The 17294-nt window shown below is 34.3% G+C and overlaps 2 protein-coding genes across 2 annotated transcripts; both read right to left on the bottom strand.

Moving 5' to 3' along the window:
* Positions 1-99: 99 nt before the first annotated feature.
* LOC140056782 (BAG family molecular chaperone regulator 1-like) lies at positions 100-4107 on the bottom strand. The gene is made up of 7 exons (XM_072102260.1): positions 4045-4107; positions 3335-3425; positions 2818-2934; positions 2460-2542; positions 1833-1946; positions 1416-1523; positions 100-982 (listed from the first exon to the last, which is right to left on the bottom strand). Exons 2-7 carry the CDS (start codon positions 3360-3362, stop codon positions 860-862), a joined length of 573 nt encoding a protein of 190 aa, XP_071958361.1. The 5' UTR covers positions 3363-3425; positions 4045-4107; the 3' UTR covers positions 100-859.
* A 2798-nt stretch (positions 4108-6905) lies between these two features.
* On the bottom strand, positions 6906-16632 carry LOC140056652 (DBH-like monooxygenase protein 1 homolog). The gene is made up of 13 exons (XM_072102099.1): positions 16354-16632; positions 14518-14664; positions 13449-13622; positions 12145-12228; positions 11707-11883; positions 11383-11485; positions 10925-11094; positions 10431-10485; positions 10061-10179; positions 9734-9793; positions 9368-9504; positions 8770-8887; positions 6906-8191 (listed from the first exon to the last, which is right to left on the bottom strand). The coding sequence occupies exons 1-13, from the start codon at positions 16618-16620 to the stop codon at positions 8030-8032; spliced, it is 1773 nt and encodes a 590-aa protein (XP_071958200.1). The 5' UTR covers positions 16621-16632; the 3' UTR covers positions 6906-8029.
* Between the last annotated feature and the right edge of the window lie 662 nt (positions 16633-17294).

A 17294-nucleotide genomic window follows, 5' to 3' on the forward strand; every position in this document is an offset into this window, starting at 1 on the left:
ATAAACAAAAATTTACAAACTTTACTGATCCTTAAAAATAAAAGTTAGCACAGCTCCTTATTTGATTGGGCACAGCATTTGTTAACGCTGGCGTAGACTACATAATGATGCAATTGATGTCATAGTTTATAATAACCACTAACTTTTTATAAGGCTGATTGGAAACATTTACCAGGAAGTGACCTCTTTTGAAGGGTACGGTATGTGAACACAATAACATAGAAAAATCACTGAGTTTTTTCAATATACAGTACATCCACAGAAAAATAAGACATTTAAAATAGAAGAACTGATCCGATCTATTCTAGACACACATAACAAAAATTGGAACATAAAATCTATATTTTTTATTTCCACCAATCCAATTATTTTTTACCTTATTATAATATAATCAAATTATATCAACTTTATTGACAATTTATATTACAGTAGATATCATTGTTAGTATTATCGTTAATATTTATGCATTATTTTGCTTTTATACTATAAATATAATACCCATTTCATCCCATGCTTCATTCCATTCAATTCTCCCTTCCATTCCATCTCTCCATCCCACACCCTATAATAATATGCTATATTGTGTGAACAATAGAATTTGTTTTCTGTTTTCATATTTCAACTCATGAAATTATTTGTACTATTTCATAAACATAAAATAATCTACCACAGGCTCCAATATGTTTTCAGTCCCTTCTGTCTGGCTATCCATATATATCTTCATGCTTTTACACCAAACCAAACACATCTGGATCTGGAGAGCGCTATAAAATGGTAAAACTTCACTCTTTTTGTATCACAAAACTACGTATTTGTGTGAGTCTGTTCTTATAGAGGAATTGCAATGTACACTTTAACATCAAGGTTGTGTTAAGTCTATAATTTTCTTTTCTAATGAATCGTTAAAGTCTAATCTTTGTTGAATCTTCTGTACTGTCGTCTTCCTTTTAGTTCTGATCACAATCAGACTTTCCCCTATACTCTGAAAAAATAAAAATAAAAGTGGCCTAATGATAAAAATGTCTGACTATTGAGTGTGAGTTTGAGTCTCACTCTCAGTCTATACTTAAATATATAGTTTGCAGTTTTTTAGTCAGACCGACTTTGCAGTCTCAGTCAGGCCGACTTTACAGTTTTAGTAAGGTTGACTTCGCAGTTTTAGTCAGGCCGACTTTGCAGTCTCAGTCAGGTTGACTTTGCAGTCTCAGTCAGGCCGACTTCACAGTTTCAGTCAGGCCGACTTTACAGTTTTAGTAAGGTAGACTTCGCAGTTTTAGTCAGGCTGACTTTGCGGTCTCAGTCAAGCGGACATTCCAGTCTCAGCCAGGCCGACTTTGCAGATAATTAATTATTATTATCTTTTATAGACTATGCTTTAATTTAAAGGGTGGAAGTATAGTTATTGGATGTCATACCAGTTTGTCCAGCTGTTCCAATAATCGCATTAACTCCTCCTGACTAACTAATAACCTTTTTTGTAATCTTTTCAATGCTTCTTCAACCAAGTCCTTCTGTAAAAATCCCTAAAAACCATTGAAAATACAAGTTAATGTCAGTACAATTTCATATAACTACTATTTTTCATCTAAAATTTAGTAGGTTTTCCTTGATCATTGTCTATGGCAATTAAAACCATTTTACAAGAAATGCCTTTTTTTTTGCATTTGTCTATACTGTACTACTAACATCTAATTGTTCATAAATAAAAATAATGAAAATGTATATAAGCGCTGGTATCCTCCACTCAAGTGTTGCTCAGCATATAGTGTTTGCTTTTTTTAATGTAAATTTGTAGCAGTCCATAGACAGGATGTGACCACTGATTATGTTACCTTTTGTATGCCATCTATTTCTTCTTGTATTTCGTGTTGTTTCTTCTCAACGTCATCAGTTCTTTTCTCAACATCCTTGATTGTTTTATAGCTAGCGTCAGCCTCAATATCAACCTGAAAATGTATTTTTAAAAGTACTATTAAACTATACAATATTAATAATACTTGTCAGAAGAGTTTTGAATTTGAATTTAATTCATTGCATGTCAAGATGTTCTCTTTAAAATAAAGAGTTGTGGTATTCTAATTCTTTCCTCTGTATTTATTGGATTAAATGCATAAAAGTGCAACCAAACCATAGAAGGTGCTATACTTTTTTAAATACATCCAAACATAGAGGGTGCTATTCAAAAAAAATCTCAGGCATTAGCAGTATCTAAGCCTATAATGATGAATGGGTATGCTAGGCACTTCCCAAGCATGGCATATGTGCATTGTGTGAAAGGGGTTGCCAATGCATTTTTAAAAAGTGTAACATGTTGAGGATTTTATTTTTGTATCACCAAAACAATCGGTAGAAATTTTAACTTTAGCAGGATGAATCACAAAAATGTGGGAAAGTAACTCCCAGGATTATTAGGAGACTTTGGGGGTCTGTAAAAGTTTACAAATATACTTGTGCAATACCTTTTTGCCTATTAACATAACTTTGCAGCCATTCTTGATACCAACATCTTTGAGGAGCATGCTTTGATCATTGAGTGACTTACCTATTTTAACAAAAATTCTCATAATTTTTAGTTTTCGAAGCAGTATTAGGAGAGGCAACTGACTGACCATGCAATTGTGGCATTTATAAGCTTAATATATTATAAGTAAACTGACTGACCATGCCAATTGGCAATAAGTGAACTGACTGACCACACCCGTTGGCATTTGTAAGATTCTTAATATCCTTAGCTTAGTTCGCACTTGGGCGCAACACAAGTATGTGATTTGATACCACAAACTTTACCCCAGTTTAAGTAAAGTACAAATAGTATACCTTTAAATATCAGTTTCTGAGATTCAACTGGAACATCTGTAGCTGTTGATGCAGCATTTTTTAGATCGAGCACGCTCAGTTCAGAGCTGTCAAGTGATAACTTGTGTTTACTAGAACCTGAATCAGTTTGAATAAGTAAACAGGTTAAAAATGTTGTTACAAAATATGTATCTGTTTGTACTATTTATGTGTTTCGTTATGAATAAATACCTATATATATATATATATATATATGTATAATGTCTGTCCTGGAAAAAAGAGGTTGCAATTTCATTCATAATGTGAATTCTCTTTATCAAGGTGCTTTAAACAGTCCTGGCTTTGTTTGTATCAAACCTGTTAGTGGCGGTAATTATCGCTGTTGGTTTCGATTGAATAAAATAAAATAAATAAATTTACACTTTTATTTACTGAAGACAGATAACTTGCCGTTAGAAAACATGTCAACTGCGTTGTGATTGGCCAGCCTATTTTCCATTAAATAAAATGTTAGCAGAAAAATCAAACAAATCCTTACCATGCAGAATTGTAATTTTCAACTCCATTCTCCTTTGTTTTAAGAAGATTATCACTAGTCACTAGGCCCAGGCCTTAGTTGTAAATTATTTCTGTGGGTAAAACACACAAGATTATATTAATTCAATTCAAAATATATTATGTTTATGAAGGTGCTGTATGTACATTTAGAAAGCTTGCCTAAACTAAAGAAATCACTTTGCCTTAAGAAAGGCAAATTTGTGATCCTGCTCTAGCTACCCGCCCGGCCCTCCTAGCTAGGCTAAGCCTAGCCTAGTTTAGTTAAGAAAAAAATACAATTTGGAACAGGCCTAGGCCTAGTTTAAGTTAAGGCCTACGTACGCCTACCTACGTTTACGTAGCCCGGGCCTAGCCCTAGCTAGCCTAGCTAGGCCCCTAGGTCTGGGTAGGCATTATGGAGGCCAGACATAGGCCTCTAGGCCTATCTAGAGGCTAGCTAGTAGGGGAGGCCTGCCTATTATAGATAGGCCTACCTAGCTAGGCCTAGCTAGGGCTAGGCCTACTAGCCTAGGCCTACCTAGCCAGGCTATTATAGGCTAGCCTGACACGACATGTGTTCAGCCTAGCTAGAGTCTACATTAGGCCTAGCCTCTAGGCCTAGGCTAGATCTAGTAGGCCCATCCGGCCCTCTATTATCAAGCTATAGCTATATCGGTCTAGGACAGCCCTAAAATATAGGCCTAGGCCTACCCTTCTTTTTCTTTCCTCCGGCCGGCCGGTCTCGCAGGCAGGAGCGTCAGATCATTATTCTGACGATCGATGGAGCATTCTACTTCTCTACGGAGCGCCATTTATGCCTTTATTTACTTCCGAAATAGAAATAGTACTAGGCCTACTAGTAACCAGTCCAGTGGATTTGGCACCGGGTGGAGCGAGCACAGTGGTATAGAATAGAAATAAGTCACTATTTTTTAAATATATTTTCATATGTTAATACACTGTGCTCAAGTGAACCAAATTTGGCACCAGTCAGTGGAGCACAGTGATATAAAATAAAAAATAAGTCACTGAATTTTAATATAATATGTATGTTAAATACACTGTGCTCAGTGAACCCATTGGCGCGCCAGTGGAGCACAGTGATATAAAATACAAATAAAGTCACTTAAATTAGTATCTTTTTGTATGTTAATACACTGTGCTTAATTCAACCCAATTTGCCACCAGGGGAGCACAGTGGTATATAAAAATAAAGTCACTACATTTTTAATAAATGTAAGGAGCGACAATATCCTTTGTGTTCCCTTAGCAGAGTCAATGTTCTTAAAAATGGTTACATCAGTAGATTAAGTTTATCCTATAATAGTTTATTCCAGGCCCATCCCCATATCGACATTTTTAATTCCAATCTTTATCTGTTTCGTCGTGTTTCTGAGTTGTTGTAATTGTCTTTGTATCTGTTAAACTAAGCTGTAAGTGGCGGAGTTGTTTCTGCTTTAAAAAAATATAATATATATAATATAAAAGAGCTAATAATGAAATAGAGCCCAGAATTTCACTTATACTTATTACTATACATAATCACCTATGATAATTATTTTAAAATTTCAACTATACGGACGCGACTTCAACATTTTAGGAGGGGTTTTCTACTTTAAAAAACTCGCCTTCGCCCGGTGGCGGTTTATTCTGTTGTAAATGTTAGGCCTAAAAAAGTGGACCTTTTTTGAAATCAGAAACAAAGTTGCATGGCATTATTTTCCATTATTAAATAGACTGCCATAAAACCTCGAAAAGAAGCCCATGTGCTCCTTCATTTTTAGTTCTTTTCGAAATTACTTTTGCAAACTAAAAGAGAAGAGCTGCTAGGTTCCCGCCTGGAAAATGTTTTATTTACATGATCTGAATGAACAATCTTCTAATGTAAAGGTTAACAACATCAAAATTTAACAGTGTGGCGAATGACTAACATACCTTCTTCCCAATAATACACCTGCATAAACTCATTTGCATAACAACGCACGGCATACCAAACTGTTTAAAATAGAGCTGTAAGGTTCTCGGAAATGACATCTGTTATTTTTTTCAAACAACATTTATAAGAATTTTTAGTACCCCACCATGCTTAGGGCTGAGCAAAGGCAATTTTGAAAAATAGGCTGCATAGGTTCCTGCTGCCCGAAAAAATGGCACTTTACATGATTTTAAATTATATGAAACAAACTATATAAGAATCACACCAGGACAATAGAGCTTGTCCACGGAAAGTGCACCTATTCATTGAAATATAAAATTGAATATTAAGTCTCCAGGCAGTATATACTATCCCACCATGTTTGGGGGGCAGAGCTAATAATGAAAATAGAGCCCAGAATTACACTTATACTTATTACTATATATAATCACCTATGATAATTATGATAATGTTAAAATTTCAACTATCCAGATGCTACTTCAACATTTTAGGTTGGGTTTTCTACTTAAAACTCGACTTCGTATATGATGCCTAAGGCCTAGCCCGGTGGCGAAATTAGTCTAAGTTTCGAAATTGGTCTAGAAATCGGCATCTTTGCAAATGTTCTAAATTTTATCTTATTTCACTCTCCATTAACCCCATACAAATACTATCGGAGACAAACTATCTGTTTAAAACATGTTTATTCTGGGACGGTGCGGCCATACACACCAACTATCATAAACGTGTATTCATAACATATTACAATACCAATGTAGCAACATTGATTAACAAAATCAAAATTTAACAGCGTGGCATGTTGACCGCGAATGACTAACACTACCGTCTTTTTTCACTACACCTGCACAACCTTTGCATAACAACGCACGGCATTCCAAACCGTTTCGTACACCTGCGATAAAAATAAATTCAATTTCTTTTAAAATTGAGGGCGACAAACATAAAATTGACGAGATCGAATACAGGTTTAAAAAAAAAAATTAAATAACAAAAAAGGTGTTACATGTGCTCTTCCTGCCTCAGCACTAAGGCCCTGCCACAGCCTTTTGGGGTCGTTTCCAGCACATCACCAGATGCATAGATGTTGTCGCCTCATGATGTGTGGTGGAAAGGGGGACGTATAATCTGTGAACCCCAAACACAGTGGTCGCATACCTTTAACTCTATTCCACCGACCAGCGTGGGAATCGAACCCACGACCTACGTGTTGTCACCACGACGCTCAGGCGACTGAGCCAACTGGTCATTTTGGTTTTAACAAGGTTAATAGGATATTTATTACGTAATGATGAATTACGTAATACACGTATAAATAGACTATTATCAGCTATTCAGTCATGTACTGCTTTGTGGCGTAACGGGTAATGCTCAGGTTTAGATGCTCTCAGCTCTAGTAGATTGGGTTCGAACCTCTACGGATCTTTTTTTTTTTTTTTTTTTGGAATTAAAAATAAATATTGTTTTTCTTTGATTTTAAAAGAGAGATATTTTAAGCGTTATAAATGTCAGGCCTAAATAAGTGGACCTTTTTTAAAATCAGAAACAAATTTGCGCTGTCTAGATTTGGTCACTCGGCACAAACGTCATCAATAACTGATCACAATGTAGACTAAGTATAGTCCAGGGTCTAGTCCTAAACAATGTTACTTAAAAAACCATTGTAAAACAAATAGATAAATTAAAAACATCATGATATCATAGTATAATTTTAATACCATTATTACATAATATTATTATGAATTTAACTGCGAATACATTTCGTTTTTATTTCTCTCTTCTAGGGAGTTAATTAGGCAACTCCCTGCTCATACAAACTGAAATAAATATTTTCTCACAATATTTCATAAAACAAATTTACCTTTCACAACTACTTTTATTTCCAGCGCTCAATTGAATTCCCTCTCTCCCTCTCGTATTCCTTTTTTCCACCCTACCTCTTATTTACATTCAGATAATAAGAATTGCACAATATGTATTAATCTATTATTATTTATTTAAGCCCTATTAGTAATTGAATGAATTCGATTGAAAAATGTATACAGCTAGCATTGAATATATTTTTGCCTGTAAAATAATAATTACTACCGGTTAAGTAATCGGACTTAAAACATAGACCTTATAAAATTAACTGCGGTTACAATAATGCGTACAGGTATTGTTTTGTAAAGCCTACCATTTCTTCACAATAAGCCTCTAGTGCTAAATAATAATCCTATTGACCGTAAAGAAGAGGTAGTCATAACTAATTAATAACTATAAAACATAGACCTAGAAAATTAGCTGACGCGTTACATTATTTTAAACATACTAATAATTACACTTTATTCGCAATAAGACAGGACGCGTTTAGTGTTCTCTACATGCGGAATTTACTCTAACAACAAGATGCCGAGCTTCGTCAGATCAAAGGTTTTATGTGTGGTTGCGACACGATCAGTTCCACAGAAACCGGAGTGTAATTGGTATAAACCGCAACTATAGTGTGAATTTTGTCAGCCAATTATTACAAAATCAAAAGATTATTAGTTCCTATTCTTCGCAATGAGGCGAGCTCAGCTTCTTGATGATGATTGCCTTGCTAAAACATGAAAATATTGAATATGCTACTGTATTATCATATTAATATTGATTATCAAAACTCAGTCAAACATTCTATACAAAAGTACAGTTTCAAACTATATTGCAAACATATTACATTCCGAAATGTACAAGTGTTAGTTGTTGTTATATAGTTAGAACGTGTTGCTACTGGGCCATATTCTAAAACAATATTGAAATGACAAAAGCTGCTAGAATTACGGTGGCCGTTAATGTTCCCATCGTCTTGCTACTCCCACTGAAAACGGTCATTGCGCATGCCTCGTGCTTAACGATACGTCTATCATCTTTAAACCACTTTGGAGGAAACTCTCGTACGCCATGCTGTATGAAATCAAAACAAGTTTGTTATTAAGAGATGTAGACTTACACAATTTTTTATAAACGGATTAAATTAGCCAATTTATAGTCATTGAATTTGCGGACAGATTTCTCCATCATCGGACCGACAGGAGGAATAGGCAACGTCGAGGCCGGTAAGCATCGTGTTTAAATAGTTCCCATTGAACTGACTTGCGTTGCATCTATGTACTTGCGTTGCGTCTCTAGTGAGAACCAAGCGACGTGGCTGTACTTAAGCCTACTTAAATACTTCCTACTTAAGCGTGGTTCCCACTAGCGACGTAACACAAGGACATAACGCAACGCAAGTGAATTGACCAATCACTAGCGATGGCTTATTCGCTTGTGATTGCTAACTGTCTATAACTTCGCTTGTCATTGGTTAAAACGCTTGCGTTGCGTTTACGTCCTTGCGTTACGTTCTAGTGGGAACCAAGCTTTAGAGACGCAACACAAGGACGCGTAGGCGCAACGCAAGTGATAATTTGACCAATCACAAGCGTGGATTATTCGATCTGTTGCTTGCGTTGCGTTTACCAAGCTTTGTTTATTATACATACACTGACAAATCCGCAAACTTCATAACGTGCCCCATGGTACGCTACTTCTTTCAAACTATCCTTTAGTTCTTTTCCATCTAAGTCTGTTATATCTGTTATATTGCTGACAATAAGAGTTCTGTAAAATCAAATAAATTTATTTTAACTATTGTAGAAGTATAAAAAGTAGCACAAGATGTCTTTAAAACACGTATTGAAAGTATATAGCTAAATCTGATGTTAAAATTTGACAAACCCGAACACTGATTCTTTTATGATTTATAAATTGGCGTCTAATTTTCATAATTTGTCATTTTGTAAGTTCGTTTTTCTTAGTTTAGTTTAGTTTAGTTTAGTTATAATGGGAAAGTTTAGGCGAATGCCTTTTTAACCCCATATCAACTACATTTTGTCGATGCGATTCTTGAAGGTGTTAGTGGTCTCAGAATTAACAACGTCAGCTGGTAAACTGTTCCAATGGTTTATTACTCGTTGCGAGAAGGTATGTCTTCTACAGTTCAATCCTTTATGGAAAATAGGCTTGAAAAATCTCAGGTGATGTCCTCGAGTAATTCGGCTAATGTTATTTCTCATTTGGAAAAAGTCATCCTTGGCTTACCCGTTGTTAGTGTTAATTCCAAATTCGTTGCTGATACTATCCCATGTAGGATTAGATATACAGAAAGTGAAGTTAGCTCTCCGCGGATAGTAGTATATAAATGCTAAACACATCTCTTCGTGGGTTCCTATACCACCCTGAAACGAAGATGTAGCGGTTTATTGCATATGACGTAGACTTTACCCAAGGCTGTACGGTTATAGTTATTATGATTTTTTTTTAAACTCAAGTAGTATGTATATGAAACGCCATATGTGTAAAAATAATTATCTTTTTATTAATATTACGTAAAACCAGGGAAGAGTGAAATTACAATAATAAATAAATATAATAACATTGAATTATTATTGTCTTGAAAATACTTACAAATGTAATGTTTTCTCTGTCCATTGTATCGTAAGAACATGTCACTACAAAATCATCTCCCTACAAAAAAAATGTTTATTGAATATAAAAATATCATGGAGTGAAAATTGATATTCACACTTGATTGTTTAGGGCAACTGATGTGTCGCAACCACACGTAAATCCTTTGATCTCCTAACGGAGCTCAGCGTCCTGTTGTTAGATTGCATTGATAGGTCTACGAATACAGTACCATGCTGTTCTACCACACACAGTGATATGCTTGATGATTAACTGTTTTCAGAAATAAATTGGTGAACATGTTGAAAATTATCATAATATGCATACCGGTTTGTATATAATTTCGGGTGTATTTCGGGTTTCTTGCAGATTAAAATCATAATTATCGTCACGCACTTCACTAATAAGTGTACCATTTCGATATTGTTGAAGATTGATTTGTCGAACTGAAAAAAAAGAGGAGATTGTGAATGTTTATTTTTTCTAAGAATTGTAGTATTTCAACCACCGATATAAGTGGCGTCATCATGTCTGCGAAAATGTACTGTAATATAATTATTATGCACCATCCCCTTCTGACGCAGCAACCTTCATCCGGGACACTGTATTAGCCTCTCAAGATACTGTGCCTTCAGGAGGACGATGTTCATGATGTATTTTCTCTATGATACCATACGAGAATTAGCTGGATACTTACGTGCAAGATGACCATGAAGTAAAACTGCGAATACTTTGACATCTTCTTTCATACTCTTTAAAAAAATATTTCATCACTCAATCAATTAATCAAAAATAACATTTATTCTATTTGCTAAAAAATAAAACACAACAATTTATAAGGAAAAAACACTTTAAAAATTAGTTGGGATAGGGTACGTTTTCTAATAACTATAGGCCGGATGTGGCCTTATTACTTTGGAAAGTCTATCTAGATCGATCTTGCACCATTAAGCGGAACTTAAACAGATTACGTAACAGGAAAGGTGTATTTTACCGGAAGTATATCCAGCTTTAAAACTGTCAATTATTATAGAAACCTTGGTTTGCACTATAACGCGTAAGCGCAACGCAAGCTAAGCAACCAATGACAAGCGTCTGTTCGAAAAATTCATCTCTTATGATTGGTCAAATTGCTAATTTATATTTTTACTTCATCTGTTATGGAAAAGTAATTGTATAATTAATACTTACTGCCTGTGTACACTCTCCAGAACAATAACCAAACGTTTTAAAAGAAGTTTCTTTTGGTGGAATCATATGTGCTTTTGTTTCAAATGCCTCTCCGACCATCCATACATCAAGATCGTACTCGCGTCTTGCAGGTATATAATGGAGTCGAAGTCCAGAACTATCCACGAAATCTTAAATATGAAATTTAGAGTGATTAACTATTTTAGGAACGGTCGTCCTTAAAAATGCCATTTCTATGTATTGTTAAACATTTGTTTTTTAACTTATGGATTTAATTTTTTGTGAAAAAAAAACTTACAATTAAAGGATTTTTAAGTTACCAAAAACTAGTATTGAAATGAATATATATTTTATTTTATTACGTATATTAATAGTACAGGGATTTGTTTTTTCGAGCTTTCTCAGTTACAAACTGTTTTCAGACCAAGCAAATAAATGCGAATGTCGACAATACCTACCTGATCTACGTTCAGGATTATCATAATGCATTTCGATATACATGAACGTTGGGTCGTTTGCTCCACCAAGTGATAGGCCAACATGTTCCGGAAATTCAAACGGCTGAATGGGTAAAAGAATACTGTATATTTATTTCATTTCCATTTGTATATTACTGTAAAAAGCTACAGCACTACATGGAGTATACGGTAAAACATGCATAGTTCCTTCTTAAACCAAATCCTCTAAATTAGTGTTTTGTGAAAAAATTAGAGTTTCTTTTGTAGGCCCTAATCATAATGTCTTTCTTCAGACTGGATATCATAAGCATGATACAAACTTACCCCAGCACCGACTGCCCATGCGTAAATCACTCTTACGCATTTTTCAAGTTCGGGTGGCATATTTTTTCTTATGCACAAATCTGCCCAATGAGAGACAGAGTCGTAGTCGCCAGTGCAGCCGTAAATAATCATGTGATGAACAAGAGCCTCATGACCTTTTTGAACTATGGTGTCAAACTAAACACAAATACATAATATAAGCAAGTTTTAAATTTATACACGAATACATGTAAAATATGTAAAAGCGAGTAAAACAAACACCCTTTAAAATGTTCGCCGTATTCGAGATATGATGTCATTTTCAAAAGGGGCTTATAGGCATAGCTTAGCCTCGACTCCGGATCCAGCAGATGCTCAGCTCCGGAAACAAGTAAACTTATTTTATAATCCTTTTTTTGGAAGGCATTGACGTTTTGACAAGAACATATCTACACTTACACGAAATACCTGCACAGGTTTATCAAACTTTGGCACTAGAAATGGAGAACACCAATACGTCGTGTCGTCATTCGGTACCGACACCTACAAATATAGTATTATGTAATTCATAATTGTAAAAATTAGAATGTTATCATCGATATACTTTCATCAAACTCTTCCTTCTCGTGTTTCTTGAAACACGAGGTCTCTAATAGGTCTAACATGCTTTCTTCTATCACAAACAACAATAATGAATTACTACTTTATTATAATCCAGTTATACAATGAGGTCATTAATCGTTATTACCATTTTTATTAGTATTGAATAATAATTCATTGTCATAATAATTGTTAAAAAATAAGCATTCTTATCATCGAACATACTTCTTCAAACTTTAATTTTGATGTTATGTCTTTAGGCGCAAGTGACCGAGGATTACCAATAGTAAATTATTAATCACTGTCCTATCACACATCACAAAGATGGTAATCCCCCTGATACATGTGCTATTTATTTTGTGAACCAGTTCACCGGGTAAATCCCCATACTCGTCTAGAATGATGAACAGGGGTTATATCTGTGTACACTGGACCTACGGTGTAACACTGGACCTACGGTGTATGTTCTTATCCGAGAAGACTTGTTCCACCACCAGAACAAGAAGCGAGTCGGTCTCGAATCCATGCCGTTATTGTTGGCTAGTTAACCACTCGGCAATTTGACTCGCTCCTTCCATCTTGAAACTTTGTATGTTTCTATTATGTTATATTGCATTAAAAATAAAGTCAAACACAGACTAGGACTTGTTAAAAAATGTCCATGGTTAATGTTCACTGCGGAGTTAGAAGATATAATCAATTGTGAGTTTTTAATAAATAAAGAAAAGGCAAAAAAAATGTGGTCAGATATGGACCGTAACAATTTAGCAAGGTATAAAATTAACGTTTATAAAATTGATATTTAGGTAAAGTAAAATATAACTTGCCTGAAAGAGATAAAAAGAGTTATAAAATTAAGAATTCTGTGGTAAATTATACGTACATTGTTAAGGATTGAAAAACGTGTAAAGAGTGTATAACATAGAGGAATTTTTTTGTACTGAAAGTTAGTTAATGTCAATTATATTGTATTGTATCATTACATTACTCATGTGCTCAATGTACTCATTGTAAACGAACATTTTATTGATGAAGAAATAAAAGTGGGTCGATCCTACATAAGACAAAAAATGTTATATTGCATTAAACATCATCCGTAGGCCTATATTGTTATCCTCAACATTGTAATAATAATTATTAGGTACAATACCAATACAACTCACATTTGGCATTAACATATCAAAATACTTTCCATCCTCTGGCAGTTCACGTAGCTTGAAGGTGGAGTCTAGAATTACAACAGATCGAACACCTCTGGCCGTTCTATGGTACTGCAGATCGTCTGATTTGTCAGGATCATTATCATTGATAGCCCAAATTATTCTTGATGTGTCACCCTAAATGAAGCAATCGAAACAATAGGAAACTCACTCATAATTATACAAATGTAATACATCAATATTCATGAGATAGTTTGCTCCTATGGAATTAATATCTTACTTTTTCTTTTGATACTCAACTAAAAATTTAGAAATTATTCTTATGTTTTACCATGTACAATGTAATTTCATTTGGAAACTCAGCCTTAAAGACCTTTTTGGCTTACTTGAGTATACATAAATATAATGAATTTAAAAAAAAAAATATGTTTTCTTACAATTTATTATGTGGAAAAATAAAACGAAACGAAAAACATGGCATTTTAACGTCTTTGTGGCCTAATATTATTGATAACCAAGCATTAGTATGTTTTGTTGTAGTTTCCGCTTTCATGCTCATGCCTTTATTATGGATTGTGGTGGTGGAGTACCAGGTTGCAAGGTTGTTGCAACGAATCTCCTTGAGAGACTATAGACATGTTTAAGGTTGATGAAAAAAAACCCGATATAAATGATGAAACTAGATAATTTGAAGCAATTCAAAACAGAGTATTTTATACTACTTGGGTAATTACTATCAACATTTTAGATACGAGTTTAAAGTTGTTCTTATTAAAGAATGTATAGGTCTACATACAGTAAATAATTATTTAAACAAAAAACCGCAGTTTGCCTTTGAGAAAACTACTTTTTTGATAGAAACATTAGAAAACATCAAAATTCGTTTATGCAAAATGTTCTGTATTTAGTTTGAAAGAGTATAGGACCATTAATGTTTCCAATTACCACAGATTCGTTCACAGTCAAGTTTTTGTCAACCCTTGTTTTACTTTTATGTGAACCCCGGAGTTTCTTTCTAGGCGATTTGAAACGTACCAAAAGTGTAAATTAGTTACATGATTGTATAACTTACTGTAATGGTGTAATCTTTCGGGTCACATGTATGCAACTTCCTTGTGAATCCAATAGTTGTTTTACCATTTTTTTCATATCCGTAAAGGAGTTCATAGTCTTGAGACGAATCAGCTTCAGGCTTTTTGAAGTCATTTGCGTATCGGTCCTTTTATGGAAACAATAGCATTAATTAACAAATACTGGTCTGAAACAGTTTAATTTTGTTTTTTAGATTCTTGGGAAACAGGTCTAGATGCAGTTTTTATATTGACATTTCCTTTTATTGTTATTAACATTTTTGGAGAGTTTAATTAAACTTTCATAAGCCATGTTATGTGCGAACATTATGAATCCGTAACCAAGTCGGCTCTTTTGAAGACGTCAAATGTGAAAATTACATATATTAGCTATTATACAAACATGAAATATGAGAACATGAAATATGAAATATGAAAGCAATACAAACAGTGTTTATATAACATTTTATTATTATTAACTTACATTGTATACTATGCAGTACCGTATAGAATTTTTAAAAATTGAGCACAAATCAGAAAGAGTCATGTCATCTACATTTTACATAAGCCTCTCCAGATGTGTGGTTTCCAATATGTTTCATTGATTGTAAGTAAGTGGAAGTTATGGTCTATACAGTATATACTGTATTACCAAATGTGAAACAAATGCCGAGTGTTTTTCTATTATTTAGTTGTAATGTATTACCAAATAAGGAATTTTTAATTTAATATTCTGTCTATCTTTACTCTTAAAAACAACTGTACTTGACTGTTTTTTTGCCGCCGGCTAAATAAAAAAGAAAAGTAAAACAATAAAGCTCTGTATTTTCTTCCAATAGTATGCAAATAAGGAAGCTTTAAAGTTTACAATTATGGTATAAATCTGCTTCGAAGAATTAAAAATAGTCATAGGCCTATGGATCAGATTTCATGTCTGGATCGGCACTGTTATGAAAACAGAAACCCATTTAAAACTGCTCAATAGTGTGTTCTAAAGTGTTCTAAACTGTTGGGAAATCAACAATAGGCCTACGAAACACTTATTATGACTCCTCTAATTTCTAATAATTCTGGGCTTCAATCACCGTAATCGTTGTAATGATTGCCGATTAAGTTTTTTTACAGTCCCACTGCAGATTTGCTTCTTGACAATTCAAACAACTGCCTTCAATCATTTTGTGCCACCAAACACCTCTGTGGAATGCTTATCCGAATATACTGTATGTATCTACTTGTCCCTGTACCCTAGGCTACTGTTTAGGTGCTAGTGTTCCTTCAACAACAATTTACCTTAATTGCTTGGTCATCGTCAATATCTTATATTCATTAAAAGTGTATTAAGTAATAACTTTTGATGATTTAATTGTTAATAAAACAGTCCGACGGACACATATATATACATTTTGTGTCCATTACAGGTTGCCACCAAAATAACACACTCTTTAATATGTAGTCATTTAAATCGGTAAAAGGTTGCCATTTTAAAATTATGACAAATTGTTTGCCATGGATACCATACATAATTAAAAACCGGTTTACTTCTTCCATAGTTAGTATAACCTCAAGCTAAAAACTCATTCAATCATTTCAGTACTACAGTAAATTCTCCAAACTTATACTCTCGGTTCTGGCAAAATAAAAAAATCTAGCTATGTTTCCAAAAGGTTAGGCCTGGTTAGAATTGGTGTCAAACTAAACTTATACTATGACTTATTTTAGTACCGGTGTCTAATTACAAAATGTCTGTCTATATATACCATTTTCACATTATAGTATACTGTATTAGTATTTTACCAGCTTAAATCACCTCTCTATAGGCTTTAAAAAAAGAAACTTACAGATACGAATGCTTTGCCGTTGTTCACCCATCCAACTACAATATCAGAACCAGGCATTCCACCATTAGGAGAAAACCCAACGGCTACATAACCACGAGTTACAGCACTCATCTCAAAGAGAATGTCTTCTCCGTCAACTCTCCACTTCAGGTTAACACCATGCTCTACGTTTAGGACAACTTCATGTTTTTCATCGATAGTTTTAAGAGCTTCGACAAAGCAAATACAAAGAATTGCAGAAAATATATTTACTTGTATTCTAGCCATTTTATTGCGTAAAAAATGTTGGAAATGATTTTCCAAGTCGTCATCCGGATTATAAAGGGCAATCACTGACAGGAAAAGCTGCTAGACATCGTCATAACTTCGTAGCATTCTTCAACGTTCAATACTTCCGAACATGGGCACTCCTTTTCTATCCTCTCTTACGTGGATAAGCCTTTAATCACAAGTTAATTAGTAGAGATATTACCATTTTAATATTATGTCACGGCTGTTCTTTAGGTTAACAAACTTTTAAGCACAGTGCTAATTTTTGGTTGCAACGTGTAGGCCTATTAAACTTTTAAATAAGCGTTTAGCGTTTGACAAAAAGGCCTACATTGCATAACCTGTCATTATGCTACAAGACATTTTCTATCGATGCCATCACCACAGAACGATGTACGTATATCGAAACTACATACAGTAATAGCTGAGATGCCCAATTGCACTCACGGGAGTAGGTGTAACGAATTGTTTTCCGTCACATCACTACAACTTTCATTTGGACATCCAATTATATATAATGCTACCATTGCCTCTCGTAAAACCCGTACGATACCTTGCCGGGCAGTAAAATAATTGTTACGTCTAGGCTATAAGAACGAAAACGATTTGTAATTATCGTCCGGTTTTAAAGGAACATTGTAGCCATTATTAATATAAATAGTCTAACTTAT

Source organism: Antedon mediterranea, chromosome 8, assembly GCF_964355755.1.
Source record: "Antedon mediterranea chromosome 8, ecAntMedi1.1, whole genome shotgun sequence".
Lineage (NCBI taxonomy): Eukaryota > Metazoa > Echinodermata > Crinoidea > Comatulida > Antedonidae > Antedon > Antedon mediterranea.

Excerpts from the sequence above, each read along its gene's own strand:
- LOC140056782 (XM_072102260.1), bottom strand. The coding sequence starts at position 3,362 with ATGGAGTTGAAAATTACAATTCTGCATG. Across the intron at positions 2,935-3,334 it reads GAAAATTACAATTCTGCATG|GTTCTAGTAAACACAAGTTA; the intron begins GTAAGGATTTGT and ends AAACTGATTCAG. Across the intron at positions 1,947-2,459 it reads TTATGTTAATAGGCAAAAAG|GTTGATATTGAGGCTGACGC; the intron begins GTATTGCACAAG and ends ATACATTTTCAG.
- LOC140056652 (XM_072102099.1), bottom strand. The coding sequence starts at position 16,620 with ATGGCTAGAATACAAGTAAATATATTTTCTGCAATTCTTTGTATTTGC. Across the intron at positions 13,623-14,517 it reads CGAAAGATTACACCATTACA|GGTGACACATCAAGAATAAT; the intron begins GTAAGTTATACA and ends TGCTTCATTTAG. Across the intron at positions 8,192-8,769 it reads AAGTTTGCGGATTTGTCAGT|CATGGCGTACGAGAGTTTCC; the intron begins GTATGTATAATA and ends GATTTCATACAG.